The 21724-nt window shown below is 42.1% G+C and overlaps 1 protein-coding gene across 1 annotated transcript in view; it reads left to right on the forward strand.

The window, feature by feature from the left end:
- Window positions 1-21724, forward strand: part of POU2F1 (POU class 2 homeobox 1) — a 1264626-nt gene that overhangs the window by 1093629 nt on the left and 149273 nt on the right. Inside the window, exon 13 of the mRNA XM_044073100.1 lies at window positions 14223-14565. Coding sequence (XP_043929035.1) covers window positions 14223-14565 — 343 coding nt within the window. The remainder of the gene's footprint in view (window positions 1-14222; window positions 14566-21724) is intronic.

Consider the following 21724-nt stretch of genomic DNA (forward strand, 5'->3'; position numbering starts at 1 on the left):
TTTTCTATTAAGGAGACTCCTCCAGGCTGTTAGGTTGCCCCCTTCTTGGGGAGTCGGTCCTCTATGGCCAGCTGTTTCATGATCTTGTCATTGAGCTGCAGAAGAGGAAACAGGCTTTTCCAGATGTGTTGGACCTCAGTATTCACTTTAATCCTCTTCAGTCATCATCTAGACCAGGCTAATCTTTAAGCAGCTGCAGCCCCTCTCTGACTGAGGGGTGCAGGCATGCTTCAGATGATATTTATCCCCCTCAGCTGTGTTGGTCATGTCTTCTAGAAAAGCAAACCTACCATCCCAGCAGCTGGTATCCAGGCTTGGAGGGCCATTTAGAAATACCATTGGGTTCTTGATGTAGTTTTGGACAGCCATGTCATAGCCTTTAAGTTTTCCTCCAGAAAGGGCTCCCTTCTCAAATTAAGCCATTTCTGCAGATCTTTTGGGATAAACCCTCCTTCGGCCAAATGAGGCCAAGAGTTCTACTCCCACCTCTCTGTTTATGAGCAAGAGGATTTATCTTTTAGCCATTCATATTCTGGGAAAATTTACTGTGCTAGCAGTCTTTCTGATCTATTCTCAATCCTCTTCTGGAGATGAAGATTCATAGGTCTTGCCTGGTCATGGTCTTCAGAAAGTGCAACACCCTGGGAGATTGACCAGTTCACTTCAAAGAATGTGGACCTCCCCCACTGCTATATGCAGCATTGAAAGCAGCAATGTTGGATGCTTTTTTGTTCATTGTTCCATGTCAAGGGAGAATCCTGCATGCTTTCACACTCTTACCACTCACTGTACATCCATCCATCCACAGCTACTTTTTCCCATTTTTGCACATGGAGTCAAAATGTCACTTCAACTGTGACAGTCATTTAGAGCAAAGGTTTACACTGGCTGGGGCTAGCCCTGCCACTCTTCCACAGCACACACCCACACACACACACACACACACACACTCACAACTATGGCCAATTTAGTGTCCAGTACACCTACTGCAGGTCATTGGAATGTAAGAGGTAAACGGAGCATCCAGAGGAAAACCCATATGAATACAGGAAGGGCATGCAGACTCCCCACAGTAGGCGCCCCAGCTGAGAATCAAACTAGGGAACCTCTTCTTGTGAGGCAACACTATCCGTTGTGCCACTCTGTGTGAGAGAGAGAGGACTCCCTCTCACTGTATGTCGTCATAAAATTCAGTAAATTAAGATCAAAGCTCATCCTGTCACTTTTTATGACTGGCAAGCATATGATTTCAGGCACTCTGCTTAAACCATGTTATTATAGGGAACTTTCCTGATACTAGTCAAAAAAATTTCTCCCTTATTTTGGGTGACAGGTTGCACCTCTGGACATGGCTTCTGGTTATAGATCCCTTAATACTTGCCACCCAGCATATGTATTTTGCCAAGCTGAAAATATTCTCCATAAGGTTGGAAAGACATCCTTTGAAAGAGTGTTGATTTCCCATTTTTCTGGGGAAAATGCTGGTAAGTCCAGAATAAAGAATTTTGGGAAAACATGGTATTTTCTTGGAAGTTTGGCATTTTAGGCCAGGACACTCATTTGCCACAACCTGTGTACTTGTAATCATATTTGCTGCTTATACTACTGTCATGTTACTTTGTTCTGCATCTGTAATCTGTTTTAATTTTGCATAAAAATAGATGCACTATAAAATTATGATGCAAATGAAGATAAAATGAATAGAAACTACTCTTAAAATGTAAATAATTTCTGGGTTTCATATCACGAATGCAGTTTCATTATTATTATTATTTATTTATTTTATTTTTTTGAGAACTGTAAATTTAGTATTCTTCATCCTTTTTGTTCTACCAGTCAGTATGAAGGTCCTTCTGACTTCTCAGGTATATGTATGTGCTGGGTCTCTCCTATTCTGCAGTGGGCAGATAGCAGTTTTACCTTGTGGGGGGCAGGACTGCGACTTAGCACAGGCTGATCAGGTACTTCTCGAAAAGTTTTCTGTATATCTGCCCTTCTTTAAAGATGGTATTCCTCTGTGGGACTTGGGTTTCATGACTGGCAAGCTGTATTTTGCCATTCCAGTATTTAGGCTTGGCAATATTGAAGTTCATTTCTTGGAAGATACTTTTCCTGATGGCTGCCACTTCTGCCTGCAGGATCTCTGAAATTCTGCCTGCAGGATCTCTGAAATTCAGGCCCTTTTTAACAGGCTGGTCTTTCACAATGACCAGGTGTTCCTGAGGACTGATCTTGAATGTAGTTTCAAAACTGAACTTGTACATGTTCAGTGGTCTCCCTCTCTTTTCCATGGAAGAAAGAGTTCTTTACAATCTTGGTGTTCACCACCAATTCAGGTCCTACCTTCAGTGGAATGCGTGGATTCTGGAACAGTTATTCATCGCCTTTGCTTCAGGCGAGAGAAGTCTTGCAGTAGCAAAGCAGACCCAAGTGGATGGGCTTTTATTATTAAGTATCACAAAGATCATTAAAAGTCGCTGTCAAAGGCCACTCAACCAGGGCAAACGATGCTTCTGCTGCTTGTTTTGAGAATGGCACTGCAGCAAACAGCTGTGCCCTGGCCACTTGATTGTCATTTCACACCTTCACCAAACATTATTACTTGGACTGTGATGCTGGGAGTCGGGGGCTCCCATGGTACTTTGCTTCAGGACTTAAACTTTTAGATCCTTTGCCTCCCAGCTCTTTTCTGGCTCCTGCTTCCTTGGGAGGGGTTTACTACTTGAGATTATTCCAGTTCTATACACACTGAAGTTGTTTCTAGTGTCAGATGAAGTAAGTCATCTGATGTTTGTCAATTTTCATTTGTTCTTCAACATGTGGGTTCAGATCTGATCCTCTGATGCAACTCTGCTGCTTTTTACACATCATGGATACTGCAAACTCTCTAGCTCTTCCCTTACTTATAATGCTCTAGTCCCCTTCCATACCTCGGATCTCCTTTGCCACCTTCACTTACGGACATTGTCACTGTCAGCTCTCAAGTGTTAATATATTCATAGAGGTGAGTAAAATCATTTTTCTTTCCTTATGGCAATCTTTAGATTTCTTTCTATTTTAACTGTTTCCTTCCTATGCTCCTTCAGCATAACGTAGTTGCCATTGTTGGTATTTTTTCCCAGTCTTTCTCTTTATCTTAACATTAATTCTTATATTACCATTGTTGGTAATTTTTCTGACTGTCCTATTTTCTATAGTACTTTTTGAAATGGCTGAAAAACCTTTGCTTTTCAAAAAATGCAGTGTGTGGGCATAAGATCTCTGTGAGATGCCTACAACTCCTGTGTGTATTGTTTAGGCGCTGAGCACTTAAAGGTGTCCTATGACAGAGCTTTTAACCCCAGGGCATTGATCGACCATAAAAAATTGATACTGAAACGACTTCCAGCATCCTTTTCTGAGTCACTGGCTGGAGCTTCACCCTCCAAGACAGTCAGAGCAGACTCCAGAAAGCGTCAACTGGAACTTTCTGGATCTTCCATTCCTCCTTGCAATCCCACCACAGAGCCAGCCTGGAAAATCCTGAAACAGTCTGATCCGAAGACCACACCCTGTTTATCTGACTGTTTCGTATGTGAGGTCTGCCTCATCAGATCCGGTTCTTTTGGAGCCAAAACAGTTCCCCAGGACCTGGTATGCATCTTCTATTAACCCTGTCCCCTCTCGGTTACCATCTCCATTTTTAGAAAGACAACATCAGTCTAGGACCCCTTCAGTGACTTCTTCCCGTTCTTCCAAAAGTCTTACAGAGGCAGATGTAGATAGAAAGATGAAGTTTCTCTCAGCACAAATTCAGATGGGAGTTCTCCCAACTCCTTTCCCATCTGGTACAGAGACCTATACCAATGTTACTCCACCCGTCCCGGTTCCTTCCTTCTCTGAAGTGTCCTTCGGCTTCGGAGCCCTTGGATCTGAGTTTTCTGGGACCGTCTGTATCAGATCCAAGGATTGTATCTTCAATTTGGATGCCTTCTCTTAGTGGACCAGCACCAAGTGTGACAGAGCCAAAGCGTTATCTGGTCCAAGGTGTTAGTCAACTCCTGAGCTGTCTCTGCCCCTCGGAGCCTCAGCATTAGGCAGCTTGGCTCTGACTTCTGCCTTGGGTAGACTGCCTTCAGGTCACTGGGAGTCGACAGTTCAGAAGCATGTTGCCTTGGTTCATTCGGTATCCTTCTTCCTGGGGCACACTCCAAATTCCTCTCAGGAACAATAACTGCTGAGGCACAGACTTCCATTACCTTTACAGTTGGCTACCCTACAGTCCATCTCAAATTCGTCCATGAGACTCATTTCACATGCAGCTGAAGGTACTTCAAGGGCAGTGGGTCCAGGCATTTCCATTAGGAGACATGTCTGGATGTGCTTGTGTGTGTTCACAGAGCCCTTCAAGTCTTCCTTTGTCAGTGCTCCTTTTGACGGACGTTTGTTCTTTGACCCCAAAGTGAAGGACATATTATCCAGGTATGCACAAGATGGTAAGACCCTGTCTGCAGTGGGTGAATGTTTTTTAACCCCTCAAAGAATCTTCTCTAGGAGTCAGCAAGGTGGTCAGAAAATGTGGTTCAAAAAATGCATGTGGAGACAGTTCCCCCAGCAAGAAGGAGGAGTTCAAGTGGAAGATGCCACCCACACAACAGAAGAGGCCCATAGAATCAATGATCAAGGGATTTCTTGTCTGACAAACCCTACCAGCACTCCTGAAAGGAGACCCAATTATCCACTTCTGCAGATTATAGGAGTCACTTATCCCTGCACCAGAGAGCGGGCTAGACAGCACAACAAATACGTGGGTGTAGAGGATTGTATTTCCAGAGGTTAATATTCCTCCCCACCTACCCATTAAGATTAAACAAAATTCCTGAACCTCCACCAGTCAGAGGAAGGAAGCAGCACAAGATATAAAAAAGCTGCTAGAAAAGGGTCATCCAAGAGGTCCCCCCACACCAGTGCTTGTCCAGAACCTACTCAAGGTTCTTTTTAGGACCAAAAGAAACAGGACTGGAGCCAATGTTGGAGCTCCGCATTCTGAGCAAATTGGTTCAGTATGCAAAGATGTTCTTTGTGTTTCACTGTTGCAATCATTACATTTGGGTTATCTGCTTGCAGTAGCCCTCAAGTCGGCCTGATTAACAAAGTCTTGGGTCCTGCGTCAGTTGCTGTCCCTTCTTCCATGACGTCTGGTCATCAGGGTTATAAAACATGCAGCCGACGCCATTACATCAGTCTTTCTTGCCGTGCAGTGCCCGAAGCAGAAGCAGTTCGCAAGTGCCAGTCGGCCGACTCCTGAAATTTTCGTTTTTGAGTTTCAGAACCGAAGTCTTCAAATAAAGCCAAGTACCTCATTGGGGAAACTTTTTCTTGCTCCTTACCGATGTCAGTAAAAGTTAATAATTGCATTACTTGTGGAAAGCAAATAACTCAAAGATTTTCATTCGTACTGTATTCCTTGCCTAGGCCCTGACCACGACGTACCTTGCTGTCAGTTTTGTGCTTTAATCGGCACACTATCCGTCGTCTGTATATTTTCACCTCTAAATATTTCAGCTGTCAGTTTAATTATCCAGAAATGTCATTGGTTAGCCATCCGACTACCAGGATTAAAAAAAAAATGCAAAGATAAAGACAGAGGTCGCCTAGGTCCAAAGCTGCCGACGGTGTTTCTCCTAAGCCAGTTGCCAGTTCGCCAATACTCAGTGAGGTGCTTTTGCAGCCCCTGATACCCGCTACTTCTGATTCGCAGTCCTCTACTGAGACGCATTCGGAGTCCGGCATGCTGCGAGATGCTTCAACTGTGGATCCTGCGGATGTATGATGGGTCCGGAGCTGCTGTGCAGGTACCGGCTTCTGAGGGTGTATTCAGGCCTATGGACTTGCATATTAAACTGACGCCTCCTTTTTCGTTTAGGCCTAAATCTCGAACCATGCCTAAGAAACCGATGCCCAGGCCGCATGCACAGGCCTCTATGCATAAAAAACAAAGAATGGCTGAAGATCTTATAGCTCTAATAAGGGGAAGCCAACCTCCCTCTTCTAAGAGACCTAGGACTGAAGTTGTTTATGAATCTTCTGACCAGGATTTTGATTTTTCTGATTCTTCTGATCTGGATTTGCCCTTATTTACTTGTGAGAATTCTGATGCAGAGGACTCTTCCCTCTGCTTCCCTTCCAGAGGATTTTTCTTTTGGTGAAACCATACATAAGCTAAGGGAGCATTTCCACTGGGAAAGCGAGGATTTTTCGGATTCAAAAAAGAGGCTTAGGGATTTCTTACTCCTGCCTCAGCATAGGCCTTTAGCTATACCTCCTGTACTAGACATTGTGGATGATGCCTTTTCGGAATATAGTTTGGCCCCCTGATTCCTTGCCTCCTGCTCCCAGAAAACCTGACAGATATTACAGGGTTCCTGATTCACACAAGTTCCTTTTTAAAAATCCTACTGCGGATCCAGAGACTATTTCACAGGGACCCAAGGATATTAAGACTTCTACTGCTAAAAATCCTACCCCTTCTGATAGAGACTCCAGGGTGCTGGATAGATGGGGTAAAAAGGTTTACACTTTTGCAACCTTGGCCATTAGAGCTTTAAACTGCCAGTTTCGTATGTTAAAGTATCAACAACATATTATTGGGTTGCTTAAACAGAAAATTATGTTGATTCCTGACTGTGCTGAAAATAAAGAATTACAGGATTTAATGCACTCTGCTGAACAGTGTGGAAAACATACTTTGCAATGTGGATTTGATTCATTAGAGGCCTCTTGCAAGGCTGCTGTTACTGGGTCTGTGTTCATAAGGCATGCTTAGCGTAAGGAGCAATCTTTGCCTGATCATGTTAAAGCTGAACTGTTGGATGCTCCCTTAAATCAGGACCTCATGTTTGGCAACAAAGCTGAGGAAGTTCTTAAAAAGATGGAAGATAAAGCTAAATCTATACCAACTGTTAAAGATTTCTTACAAGTTCAGCCTCCTATATTTAGTAGGCACTGGCCCTCTTAAGAATTGGTCCTTTCCAGCCCCTTTCAGGTCTTCTCAAGCCAAACCCAGACATAGCAGAAACTCCAGGTTTCAGTCCCAGGGGACACACAAGACTAAGCAGTTGGGGGGTTTTCGCACCCAAATCTGGGAGTAGTAAGACTCTCCCCTATGGAAAGCTGTCACAATGACTTGCTTTTAAAACTTCCAAGCACTTCCCAAATGAATGCTCCTTTAGGCGGAAAGATTGGTCTGCATGCCAAAAACTGGGAACTCATTACCCAGGACAAATGCGTTTTAAATATAGTGTCCCAAGGATACAGATTTCACTTCCACACTTTACCAATACCAAGTGGGTGGCCAGATCTACCCCCAAATCAGTGGGCAGAGGCCCAAAATCAAGTACTCTCTCTGTTGAGCATGGGGGCTATTCAGTTAGTACCAGAAGAGGAAAAGGGACGCGGTTTCTATTCCAGACTTTTCCTGGTACCCAGAAAAGGCAATACACTGCGTCCTATCCTAGACCTTTGTACTCTAAACACCTTTCTGGTGATTCCAAAATTCAAAATGCTGACTCTTCAGCTTCTTCCTGTGCTAGGCAAAGATGCATGGCTGGCAACACTAGACTTAGGAACGTCCCTATCAGGGAGTCTTGCAGAAGATACCTATGCTTCAAAGCAGGCTACATGCACTATCATTTCTCTGCACTGCCCTTTGGCTTATCTACTGCACCCAGGGTATTCACAAAGTGCCTAGCTCCAGTCATTGCATTTTGCAGGCAAAGAAATATTCAAATATATCCATACCTGGACGATTGTCTAATTCAGGCAGAAAGCCAGGACATACTTTGTAATCATCTGACCTTTGTTCAAAGGGTGCTGACTTGTCTGGGGTACACCATAAACGAAAAGAAATCACATCTGATACCCTGTCAACAAATATTCCTGGGAGCAAGCTTGAATACAACTTCCCAGATGTCTTTCCTCACGCCAGAGAAATGGATTCATTTGACAACCTACTTCAGACATGTGGCCACAAAAACCCAGTTTATCTGCAAGGCAAATACTGCAAGCCTTGGGGTTTCATGGCCTCCTGCTTTCTTCTAATTCCGTATGCAAGGCTGCATATGAGGAAACTACAATGGTATCTCAAAAGCCTATGGTGTCAACATTCACAGGATCTAGAAGCAATGATTTCTATCATACCTTCTCTACGCCTAGAGTTCCTTTGGTGGGCAGAGGCCAACCACCAAAACAGGGGACTACCGTTCACACTACCACCTGCCGCCCAAACCTTAACAGATGCATCAGACTATGCATGGGGGGCTCACCTGGCAGGGAAGTGCATTCAGGGCAAATGGAACCCAAGTCAAATGCACCTACACATAACTCAAAAGGAAATGTTAGCTGTACAGAATGCTCTGACAGCCTTTAAGGACCACATTCTTCCAGGACAACTAATGGGAAAGATGGACAACACCACTGTCATGTGGTACATAAACAAGTAGGGGGGTACACATTCTTACCCTTCTGCAGACTAGCCAAGACATTGTAGAAGACCGCCTTGAGCTACCAAGTAAATCTACAAGCTCAATTCCTGCCAAGAAAACTAAATACACTGGCAGACGGACTAAGCAGAAACCTCATGGACCCACACGAGTGGAAACTGGAACCAAGGATTTTCAACATGTTGACAAGCAAATGGGGGAGCCCAGATATAGACCTGTTTGCCTCACCCCAGAACCATAAATTGGACAAATTTTGCACAAGGATTCCCCACAAGCTAGCTTGGAAAGTGGATGCTCTATCCTTCAGCTGGAAAAATCTTTCAGTTTATGCCTTTCCTCCCCTGCTCCCCAAGATACTAATAAAGATCAAACAGGACAAGCCAAGGATGATTTTAATTGCACCAGACTGGCCACGCCAACACTCCCTCTTGCGCAGTGTGTCAAGCTTGGCCCCATGGCACCTGCCTCAGACTCCTTCCCTGTTGTCTCAGCAGGAGAACCAGATTCTGCACCCTCAGCTGCAAACCCTGAATCTAGCAGCCTGGCTAATTACCTAATCTCTCCTTTACCATCCCTCAGTAAATCAGCGATGGATATCATTTTAGAGGCAAGGAGGCCTAGTACTAGAAAATCTTATGCTGCAAAATGGAAAAGATTTTGTGCCTGGAACCAATCTCAGGGAATGAGCGCAGCAGTGCCCAGTTTACCTCATATTCTACAATACTTGACTGAGATGCTTCATAAGGACTTGTCCTTTTCCTCCATCAAAATTCATGCCTCAGCCATTTCAGCTCATTATAGCACAGAGCCTCCCCTCTTCTCTCACCCACTGCTCAAGCATTTCCTCAGAGGGGCCAAAAATTTAAGACCACCCAGGAGAGCTCCAACTCCAGCCTGGGACCTTAACTTAGTCTTGGAGAAACTCACTCTTCCTCCTTTCGAGCCAGGTGCTACTGCAGATTTAAAATTCCTTTCCTGGAAAACGGCTTTCCTTTTAGCAATCACTTCTGCAAGAAGGGTATCTGAATTACAGGCCCTTATGGCAGTGGAGCCTTTCATCATCTTTCATGGGAACAGGGTGTCCCTCAGAACCAAGCCCTCCTTCATGCCCAAGGTGGTATCCAGTGTGGCTCTTAATCGGTCCATTCATTTGCCTACCTTCTTTCCTAACCCACAGAACAAAGGGGAATGGATACTGCACTCCTTAGATGTGCACAGACAACTTAGATTCTACTTGGATAGGAGTAAACCTCAAAGGAAATCTGAACTGCTGGTGGCATTTGCTGCAGGGACAGGAAAGCTATTTCAAAGCAAACCATTTCAAAATGGATAGGCCATTGCATTAATTTCTGCTATAAGCACCACGGAAAACTTATCCCACAGGGCATCAGACCCCATTCAACCAGGGCTGCATCTACCTCTACAGCCTTTCTCAGGGACGTCACTACAAGGGACATCCTAGAAGCTGCTACCTGGAGTTCTGTACATACTTTCACCAAGCATTATCATTTGCAAATTTTCTCTAAATCCAGAGCTGGCTTTGCCACTGCAGTCCTGCAGGGCCTTATACCTGGTCCTACTTCTATTTAAATTCCTCCTCCCAGCCTTAGCTTTGGGAATCTACACAAATGTAGTGACTGCAACATTGAAACACTAAGAACATAGTACAGTTGTGTACACTTACCATAAATGTAGATGTTCGAGTGTATTCACTGTTGCAGTCCTGGTTACCCTCCCTCCAGCCCCCTTTCTTCTCTTGGCTATACCTCTACTCTCACTTACTATGCTCAGAAAGCTTTTTGGTGTATTTGCTTTTTTTGTTGGAGGTATATCCTTGTATTTATAGTTTTAATTGCTTCCGGGGGCACTTGACATCTGGGGCAAGAAAAACTGATGTAATGGCGTCTGCTGCATGTTTTATATCCCTGACTACCTGACGTCATGGAAGAAGGGACAGCAACCGATGCAGGACCCAAGACTTTAATCAGGCCAACTGAGGGTTACTGCAAGCAGATAACCCAAATGTAATGATTGCAACAGTGAATACACTCTAGCATCTACATTTATGGTAAGTGTATACAACTGTACTTTCCTAATGGTCACTGTTCAGTTCATTTGGCCATTTCTGCATCAGGACGACTAAGTGCACAACAGATCTTCAGGATGCGTACTATCACATACAAAATGAGCAGGTGATCCAGGAGATATCTTTGCTTCCAGCTGCGAGCCAGTCATTACCAATTCAGAGTACTGCCCTTTGGCCTTATCACAGCCACCAGGGTGTTCAAATTGCATGGCAGTCGTAATAGCTCACTTGAGACTACATGGATTCAGAGTATTTCCTTACAACTAGCTCATAACTGCTCCAACCAGGCATCTGTTGATCAGAGCAAGAGATTGTACTCCAGTTGTGTTCTCACCTAGGCATTACCATCAGTCTCAACAAATGTCAGCTAGAGCCAACTCAAGTGCTAGAATTCATAGGAGCCTTGTTCAGTACTGTATCAGTGACTTGCCTCCCTTCTGCCTGCAAAGGGTACAGACCATTTGATTTCAAGTCAAAAAGGTAATTCAGAATTCCTGATTGTCAGCCTGATTCATTCTACAGTTTTAGGGTCAGTGTCTGATGCCATAATTCTAGTTCCATTGGCAAAATACCATATGAGAATTTGTCAGTGGACTGACACGACTCAGTAGTCCATCCTGTACCAGCCTTTATTCACCCAGATCAAAATTACTTAAGCATGCAAAAGGTACGTCAGGTGGTGGATTTGCTCAGAGCAGATTTTACAAGATCGCCCTTTCATACTTCCTCAGCCTAAGGTCATAGTGACCACAGACTCATCCCAAATTGGTTGTTGGGGGGGGGGGTGCATTTCTTGAGAAACAGTCCAAGGCACCTGGTCCTCAGAAGAGGCCAACAGTCATATCAATGTCCTAGAAATGGGAGCATTTCTTCTAGCAGTGCAGGCCTTCCAAGACTGTCCCTTCAGGCATTATTGCATTTCAGATGGACAGTGTCCAGTAGTCTGGTACATAAACAAGGAGTAACCACATCACACTCCTTATTTCAGGAAGCTGTGTGTGTGTGGCAATGGATGATCTCATCCATTCAATTTTTGATAGCAATGCACATTCTAGGGAAATCCAGTGTGATAGGCAAGTTGAGCAGGTCCATTTTATTTCCTCACGAGAGGTCTCTCAACAAGAATGTTGCAGAGAAGATATGAAGAGAAGTGCAGCTGGATCTATACCCTGATTCCCCCCCACACCGGGGGAGTCACAGATAGATGCTTTCCTCCACTATTGTCCCCTGGTCTCCTCTGTGCTTACCCCCCTAGCTCCTTTGAGCCCCAAGATTCTTTAGAAGGCATCTCAATTGAAGAGCATAGTCATCATCATTGCCCCTTCTTGGCCTTGTCAAATTTGGTTCCCCTTCCTTTGGCCTTACCTAGTTCATCCTCCTCGGATTCTGGATCCAATTCCAGGCCGCCTGTCTCACCTGACAGACATGATTCACCCGGACATTTTAGGCCTAAAGTTGACCTCATGGTTTCTCCAGTTCCATTGATAGCTAGACAATCCCTGTCCATCACATTCTTTTGTCTTCCCACAAAACTTTCACTGGGAAGATTTATGAAAGTAAATAGAAAAGATGTTTTTTGGGCACAACCAAAATACATAAACACCTTTTCAGCACCAGTACCCAAAGTTCTTGAGTTTTTGGCTACTATTTTTAATGAAGGGGCTAGTTCTTCAACGGTTAAAGTATAATTAGCTGCCATTTCTAATTTTCTTATAGGAGCTAGCAATTCTACCTTAGGTTCCTCACACCTTTGTAAGGCATTTATAAAAGGTGCCATTTTACTGAGATCCCCTTTTTAAAGATCCTACTCAACTGTGGGATGTGAATTTGTTACAAGCGCTGACTCCTTTGCCATTTTAACTGGCTGCAAAGTGTGAATTCGTTTGTTTAGGAAGACTATATTTTTGGTAGCCAGAACATCGGCTGGGAGAGTTTCAAAACTTCAAGCCTTATTTTCTAAGCCTCCTTATTTAATCTTTCACAAAGTTGTGGTGTCCTTATGAACCAGTTCATCCTTTCTTCCTGTTATGGTGTCAGGATCAAACATTAATCAATCTATCAGTCTCCCAGTTTTCTTTCCAAATTTCTCAAAGGGGAATACATTTTACACTTGTTGGACGTTCAGACAATTAAATTTCTATCTGCATAGAACTGAAAAATTCAGAAAATCAGATCAATTATTTCTCTCTCTTTCAAAATCAAGTTTGGGAAACCATGTTACCAAAGTGATTTTAGCTAAATGGCTAACTGATTGCATTTACTTTGTCTTCAACAAACTGAGTTTATATTTGCCAAAAACCTTGAGGGTCAATTCAGCAAGGTCCATGGCAACCTCTTCAGTATTTTTATCCAAATCCTCCTTGGATGATATTTCTCCTGCAGCTGCTTGGGCTAATTCTCATACTTTTATTACTCATTACAAAGTTGATCTGGCCTCTAGAAGAGCAGCAGCCTTTTAGCTCATTAGTACTTAGGAATATCGTTAGTCCACCCGGGATTCAGGTAGCTGGGGACTCTGTCCCATATGTTGAGGAATGAATGAAAATTTACATCAGATAAAGAAGTTATGTGCTCACTATAACATTCCATCTGTGTTGTCCATTTTCATTTTTCCTCAATTCCCATCCCTCCAGTCCTCCTAGCTTTCGTTCATAACATCTGGAAGAATAAGACGATACTATGGGATCCAAAGTTCCTGTTTTTTTGAGCTCCAGATGGTGGTTTCTCATATAACCGTTATTTCTTGCATTATTTACCGATAAAGGGCAGCAAACAAGATCTGAGATATTGGAGGGAGACTAGCATTATGGGTAAGGGAGGAACTCTATACTCTATTGGTTCAAGTTACTCAAGTGCTGTCTTCCTGAGTTTGGACAAACCCTCCATCTAGCAACTGCCAGTGGAGTTCCTTGTAAGTCACTCAACCAGCTTATATTCTTGGTAAGTGTCGATAACGAATATATTTTTCTTTTTTTCCCTAAATTTGCAGGAAATGTTTACTCGTTGGTTTGAGCTCAGTTGCCAGTTCAGGGGCTCGCAGTGTCTTGTAGATAAACATGATCTTACAACATACATAGGCAAAGGGCATACATATTCCCTGAACATGAGAGCTTTAGTAAGCAAAATGGCTGAATTGTGAGAGAGGAGGATATTACTACATATGATCTCTACTATCATGAGAGAAAATTGCTTTAGATTGTGAACCCACTTGTGATTTTTCTGCGCAAGTATCAGTTCAGGTAAGTGTAACATTGTATGTAATAGTTTTTTCATAAATGCTTGTTACTTTTGAGGAAAATATGCACTCCATAGATTTTCTTGAAAGTATTAGATACAAGTTATTCACTGTTTGTTTTGTGTGTGTGGAGCCTGGCATGAGACTGACTTCATCTAGAGCAGCACCTGAAACCATCGTTGGTCTAGCAGAGAGGGGTGCAGCACTCTAATAATCAAACAGAAGGACTATTGCACAGAAGAGGTAAAGCCATTTATTAGACGGCTGTGTACTTTGTCAGTTTAGTGCGAATGCTCACACAGTTGCTTTTTGTATTTAATTTTGCGTTATCCCTTTCCACCTTCTCAGCAAACTTAAGCATTTGTCAGCAATAGAAAAATTTTGACCAGCATAGTTAAATCAGCCACTTTTTGCTTGCTAGGTTCAACTGTTTCAGGAACAACCTCCACAAACACAGCAACTGTAATAGCTACAGCGCCGGCAGCTACTTCAACAGTGACATCACCATCCATAAGCCCTTCACCTTCTGCTGCAGCTTCTACCACAGAGGCCTCTACTGCAAGTGAAACAAGTACCACGCAGAGCACCACAGCTGGAGTTACTTCCCCAGTGGCAACAAGCCAGTTGATGGTGACAGCTTCAGGACTGCAGGCTGCTGCGGCACTTCAGGGAGCTGCACTTCCTGCAAACGCAGGCCTTGCTGCTATGGCTGCTGCAGCAGGGCTGGGTCCAGGTCTGATTTCACCCTCACAGTTTGCAGCTGGGTAAGATTTAACCATTTATCAAGATGCTATTGTTTGTTTTTAATGCACTTTTTCATTAGTATTCTCACGTCATTGGTCAGTTGAAGTTTAATATGCCCTCTTAGTGTCTGGGTGGTCTGTTAAGCTATTTCTGCAAATTAATTCTAACTTGTTTATGTGGAAGGTATGGTTCCATATTTCTGCAGTGTTCCACTAACATTGTCTAATGTGTGGAAAGGAACCAAAATTGCAGAATTCGTGACAAAACAACACTCAGTACCAGGGTAGGTGCCGCAAATGTATCCAGGGAAACGGACTTCCAGATAGAAATAGCAATGCAGCAAATAGTTCAAAAGCACTTCAATAAACGTCCACACAGTTCCGTCTGATGTCGAATAAAATCCAAAAGTTTAATGGTAACCAACACGTAAAAACAGAAGCAAAACAAGTAACGTAAAACGCTCAAAGACGCGTTTTTCGTTCAGAACACTGCCCGAACTTCTTCAGACTTACAACAGTGCTGTAAACATACTCTGTTTAAATACTTTTGTTGATATGTTTAATTAGTTAACGTGATGTTCAATAAACAACCAGCCAACTGACCACCTGTAGGTGAGACGTGAGTATACAACCACCAATCCAATAACAGACAACAAAAATAACACTCCTAACAGTAACTAAAAATTAGTCTAAAAATTAGTAAAATAATTAATAAAATTAACTTAGCCAAACAAATATCTAAGTGTCCCTAAAACAACAATATCTGAAAACCAGTAAACGGTTTGTTTTAAAATGTATATAAAAAAATCTAAGTAAATGTGTAAAGAAACATGTATATGGAATGTTAGTGTATAAACCTAATGTATGACAGTATGCGTTGTTTCCAACAAGAGACCCCCGCCCTAGATCAGGTCATGTTTCTTTGCAAAAAATGTAATACACTATTCACAGGGTGTATGTATATATAAATGCAAGTCTCTCACTAAAATTACCACATAACAAATCGCCCAAGATTTGTGTATGTGGTACCCTAAATGAAACAGTTTTTTACCGTAATAAAGTGTGCCTATCTTAATAAACTATTCAGTTTGAGTATGCACATGATTGAACAAAATTCGTTAAGACCAGGCACTTTATGTGCTGCCAAACGTAACTGCCAACATGGTTCTTTCTTTTCTAGTTGTAGTCTAAGTAGATTTTCATTTACAAGATTAGTATGGTCAATCACGACTTGGTCGATTACCATGAAATCAAATATGTGACCTGTATTCTGGTTACAGTGTTTTGCAAGGGCATTTTCTTCCTTGTTATTGTTGATCGCGTAACCATGTTCGTATACCCTGTCCCTCAAACGCCTGTCTGTCTTACCTATATAAAATGCGGGGCATTGTTTGCACTGTGCCAAATATACCACACGTTTACTGTTACAATTGTAACGTTTCCATACTCTAAAGGTACCATGACCTATTTTGAATGAGTCTGAGGTGTTAATATGTGCACACTGCCTACATGCCCCGCATTTTTGGGTACCCCCCTTGATTTTAGGTCCTACAGGCTTCCTTTCGAGAAGATCTTTCATATTACTACCCCTCTTAAAGGTGATAGTAGGACCAAATTTAAAAATTTGCATTGACTTTCTCCAAAGATAGACAGAACCAATATTTCCTCACCACCTTAGAAATCTCAGTGGCCTCTGGACAGTAGGTAAGAACAAATGAGTTTGTGTAATTATTATGCCTACCTGATGTCTCAACTACATTGACCCCGGGGTTATTAGCAACGTTAGGGCTTTGGGTAGCAAGACCTATTTCATTGTGTCCATTAGGTTGGTCAACTCTACGCTGAATCCCCAAAATTGCTTTGTATACCCCATGTTTTCTTTTTAAAATGACTTCACTAAATATACTTTCCAAAAATGACACTGGGTATCCTCGGTGTCGGAACATCTGGTACAGGTTGTCACATTCTTTAATGAAGTCCTCGTCAAGTGTGGTCATCCTGGCTGTCCTAACCAGTTGGCCCTTTACCACTGATTTCTTTTGGTGGTGAGGGTGAGAACTTGAAAAGTGCAAGTATGTATTTGAAAATGTGCTTTTCCTATATATTTTAGATGTATAATGGTCTCGATTTTTACTAAGGAGGATGTCCAAAAAGCAAATATCATTTTCTCGGAAGTTCATAGTAAACTTAAGGAAGCCTGTAGTAGAATTCAAAAATTTCACTAGTTCCCGTGCATCTGTCTCATCTCCTTTCAAAAGAATGAAGATGTCGTCCAGGTATCTTTTATACAAGTAAATGTTTGATTTCCAAGTACTGGTGAACACATAAGATGTCTCCCAGTGGGCCATCACTAAATTTGCAAAGCTTGCGCCCACTGGTGAGCCCATGGCCACCCCTATTTTTTGTAAAAACAACTTGTCTTCAAAGGAGACAAAGTTGTTTTTCAAAATGATGTCCAATAGTTGTTCAATTAGGTTACATTGGTCACTAGTAGCACCCTTAGACCCTATGAATTCAACAACCCACTCGGTACCCAGGTCGTGAGGGATGCTTGAATAAAGGTCGCATACGTCGACTGTTAAGAAATTAAGTGAACAGTCGAATGTCACTTCTCGAATACTTTCAAGGAAGGACCATGAATCTTTTAAGATTTGACTTTCCTCTTCTACATACTTTTTAAGCATTGAGTCAACCAGTTTAGCAGCGGGATAGGTGATTGACTGACGGGCATCAACAAGTGTACGAAAAGGGGGGTTCCTCAGATCCTTATGAAGTTTTGGAATCCCAAAAATTTTTGGGATTCTGGGGGCAAGCATTGTTAAATACTGGTTTTGTTCTCCTGTGATTAACCCGTCTATAAAGAGGTCATTCATGTGTGACTTAATGTGATGGTATGCTTGATTGAGCTGGTTCCTACTAACTACCTCGTAGGTTTCACTTTCCAGTAATGACAGTATAATATTTACATAATCCACATCATAAACAATTGCTAAGCCCCCTCCCTTATCCGGTTTCATCAGTCTCACCGGTAAGTTCCTGAACAGGGTCAGTAACTGTTGGTCATCCTTAGAGATATTATACTGGTAGTTGTTATTTGTTCTAGAAATTATTTCCCTAAATTCTAACTCACATAGTTGTTCAAACAAATAAAGCGAGTTATTTAAGGGTGGGTTAAAACTACTGGGGACACGTAATGAGTCAACCAAAACGTTAGAATCAGAATTGCCAAATATCATGTTGAGATTAAGCTTCCTAATGAACATTTTGAAGTCAATTAACAAATTCACAATATTGCAAGCCTGTGAAGGTACAAAAGTTAATCCTTTTGCAAAAAGTTCAACTAGTCCACTGTCAGCGTGACACTCGGTATAATTATAGATTTTAAAATCAGCGTCCTTGTTGGTCACAACTTCAAATAACGTTAATCCCACTGTTGGTTGTTGCTCCGTGTGTTGTAACGTCTTTTCGGGGCTGTCGGTTGTTTCGATTTCCAACTCGCCCCCCTCTGTAGTTTTTTTGGAAACCTTGGGTTGCCCAGTCATCACCTTCAAAGACATCAGGAGTAGCGTTTGGGTCATTCAAACCTTCCGCCCCCACGTCATGTTCTTCAGTCACCACATGATTGTCTGTATTTTGACCAGGTCTACTGTTACCCTGTCTAGTCTGGTGTCCTGTGGGTTGGTTTCTTTGTTTAGTAAAAATAAGGTTACGTTGCCTTGGCTGTGTATGTGTACCAACAGGTTTAGGAAACGCCAAACCCTCTCCGTAGGCCTTTAAATCCCTGTTAAGTTTTTTAATTTTCGTCACCTTCAGTTTTGACATCTGTTGAGCAATACTAGATAGAGTTCGACTAAATTCGAACTCATATCTATGAAAATCCAAGTCACCCTTAATCTCCCTTTCGAGTGTTGTTGTCTCAATGGTCAAACTGTCCAGTTCAATTTGGTAATGCTTGACCATACATTTAAGAATGGCTAAACCATGGTTGTTAAACAGTCCTATCAATTCGTTGTAAAAGTCAGAACCAAATTCTAACCCATTCGGGTACACAAACAGCCTCAGGCCCTTCGGGACTATTTTTTCTTTTATACACTTGTTCAAGTAATTAAGTTCCAGTTGTTTTTTCTTTATTCTAAAAAGTTTATTATCAAAAATTTTAAGCTTCTCCACCAGGGAAGCATCACTTACTGTTTCAATATGATTCTGGGCATCATTATCCAAATTTTCCATGTTGAGTTCGTCATTTAACCAATTCCATGGGTCAAAGTTATTGTTTAGACTTGCTTCAGGTCTTATAATTCCTCCCCCGGTAGGACCACGGGTTTGTGTATTAGATTGGTGGTTAGAAGTACCTTGTATTTGTACTGGGCTCCGTACCAAATTCGTAGCTGAATTCGCTCCCTGTTGACTGGTAAAACTCACGGAATCCACCTTCTCAGATAATCGGTCCAAACGTGCATTTATCAATTCCAAAAGTTGAGTGAGGTTACCTTGAGAAAGGGTTTCCCCTTCCTGTGTATTCGCCATCCTCGATACGTGTGCACCAACCCTCGAGACAAACTAGGAACCAAAATTGCAGAATTCGTGACAAAACAACACTCAGTACCAGGGTAGGTGCAATTCTGCAATTTTGGTTCCTAGTTTGTCTCGAGGGTTGGTGCACACGTATCGAGGATGGCGAATACACAGGAAGGGGAAACCCTTTCTCAAGGTAACCTCACTCAACTTTTGGAATTGATAAATGCACGTTTGGACCGATTATCTGAGAAGGTGGATTCCGTGAGTTTTACCAGTCAACAGGGAGCGAATTCAGCTACGAATTTGGTACGGAGCCCAGTACAAATACAAGGTACTTCTAACCACCAATCTAATACACAAACCCGTGGTCCTACCGGGGGAGGAATTATAAGACCTGAAGCAAGTCTAAACAATAACTTTGACCCATGGAATTGGTTAAATGACGAACTCAACATGGAAAATTTGGATAATGATGCCCAGAATCATATTGAAACAGTAAGTGATGCTTCCTGGTGGAGAAGCTTAAAATTTTGATAATAAACTTTTAGAATAAAGAAAAACAACTGGAACTTAATTACTTGAACAAGTGTATAAAGAAAAAATAGTCCCAAGGGCCTGAGGCTGTTTGTGTACCCGAATGGGTTAGAATTTGGTTCTGACTTTTACAACGAATTGATAGGACTGTTTAACAACCATGGTTTAGCCATTCTTAAATGTATGGTCAAGCATTACCAAATTGAACTGGACAGTTTGACCATTGAGACAACAACACTCGAAAGGGAGATTAAGGGTGACTTGATTTTCATAGATATGAGTTCAATTTAGTCGAACTCTATCTAGTATTGCTCAACAGATGTCAAAACTGAAGGTGACGAAAATTAAAAAACTTAACAGGGATTTAAAGGCCTACGGAGAGGGTTTGGCGTTTCCTAAACCTGTTGGTACACATACACAGCCAAGGCAACGTAACCTTATTTTTACTAAACAAAGAAACCAACCCACAGGACACCAGACTAGACAGGGTAACAGTAGACCTGGTCAAAATACAGACAATCATGTGGTGACTGAAGAACATGACGTGGGGGCGGAAGGTTTGAATGACCCAAACGCTACTCCTGATGTCTTTGAAGGTGATGACTGGGCAACCCAAGGTTCCCAAAAAAACTACAGAGGGGGGAGGGGGGGCGAGTTGGAAATCGAAACAACCGACAGCCCCGAAAAGACGTTACAACACACGGAGCAACAACCAACAGTGGGATTAACGTTATTTGAAGTTGTGACCAACAAGGACGCTGATTTTAAAATCTATAATTATACCGAGTGTCACGTTGACAGTGGACTAGTTGAACTTTTTGCAAAAGGATTAACTTTTGTACCTTCACAGGCTTGCAATATTGTGAATTTGTTAATTGACTTCAAAATGTTCATTAGGAAGCTTAATCTCAACATATTTGGCAATTCTGATTCTAACTTTTTGGTTGACTCATTACGTGTCCCCAGTAGTTTTAACCCACCCTTAAATAACTCACTTTATTTGTTTGAACAACTTTGTGAGTAAGATTTTAGGGAAATAATTTCTAGAACAAATAACAACTACCAGTATAATATCTCTAAGGATGACCAACAGTTACTGACCCTGTTCAGGAACTTACCGGTGAGACTGATGAAACCGGATAAGGGAGGGGGCTTAGCAATTGTTTATGATGTGGATTATGTAAATATTATACTGTCATTACTGGAAAGTGAAACCTACGAGGTAGTTAGTAGGAACCAGCTCAATCAAGCATACCATCACATTAAGTCACACATGAATGACCTCTTTATAGACGGGTTAATCACAGGAGAACAAAACCAGTATTTAACAATGCTTGCCCCCAGAATCCCAAAAATTTTTGGGATTCCAAAACTTCATAAGGATCTGAGGAACCCCCCTTTTCGTACACTTGTTGATGCCCGTCAGTCAATCACCTATCCCGCTGCTAAACTGGTTGACTCAATGCTTAAAAAGTATGTAGAAGAGGAAAGTCAAATCTTAAAAGATTCATGGTCCTTCCTTGAAAGTATTCGAGAAGTGACATTCGACTGTTCACTTAATTTCTTAACAGTCGACATATGCAACCTTTATTCAAGCATCCCTCACGACCTGGGTACCGAGTGGGTTGTTGAATTCATAGGGTCTAAGGGTGCTACTAGTGACCAATGTAACCTAATTGAACAACTATTGGACATCATTTTGAAAAACAACTTTGTCTCCTTTGAAGACAAGTTGTTTTTACAAAAAATAGGGGTGGCCATGGGCTCACCAGTGGGCGCAAGCTTTGCAAATTTAGTGATGGCCCACTGGGAGACATCTTATGTGTTCACCAGTACTTGGAAATCAAACATTTACTTGTATAAAAGATACCTGGACGACATCTTCATTCTTTGAAAGGAGATGAGACAGATGCACGGAACTAGTGAAATTTTTGAATTCTACTACAGGCTTCCTTAAGTTTACTATGAACTTCCGAGAAAATGATATTTGCTTTTTGGACATCCTCCTTAGTAAAAATCGAGACCATTATACATCTAAAATATATAGGAAAAGCACATTTTCAAATACATACTTGCACTTTTCAAGTTCTCACCCTCACCACCAAAAGAAATCAGTGGTAAAGGGCCA

This window comes from Protopterus annectens, chromosome 5.part1 (genome assembly GCF_019279795.1).
Source record: "Protopterus annectens isolate FY-2018-M chromosome 5.part1, PAN1.0, whole genome shotgun sequence".
Classification (NCBI taxonomy): domain Eukaryota; kingdom Metazoa; phylum Chordata; order Ceratodontiformes; family Protopteridae; genus Protopterus; species Protopterus annectens.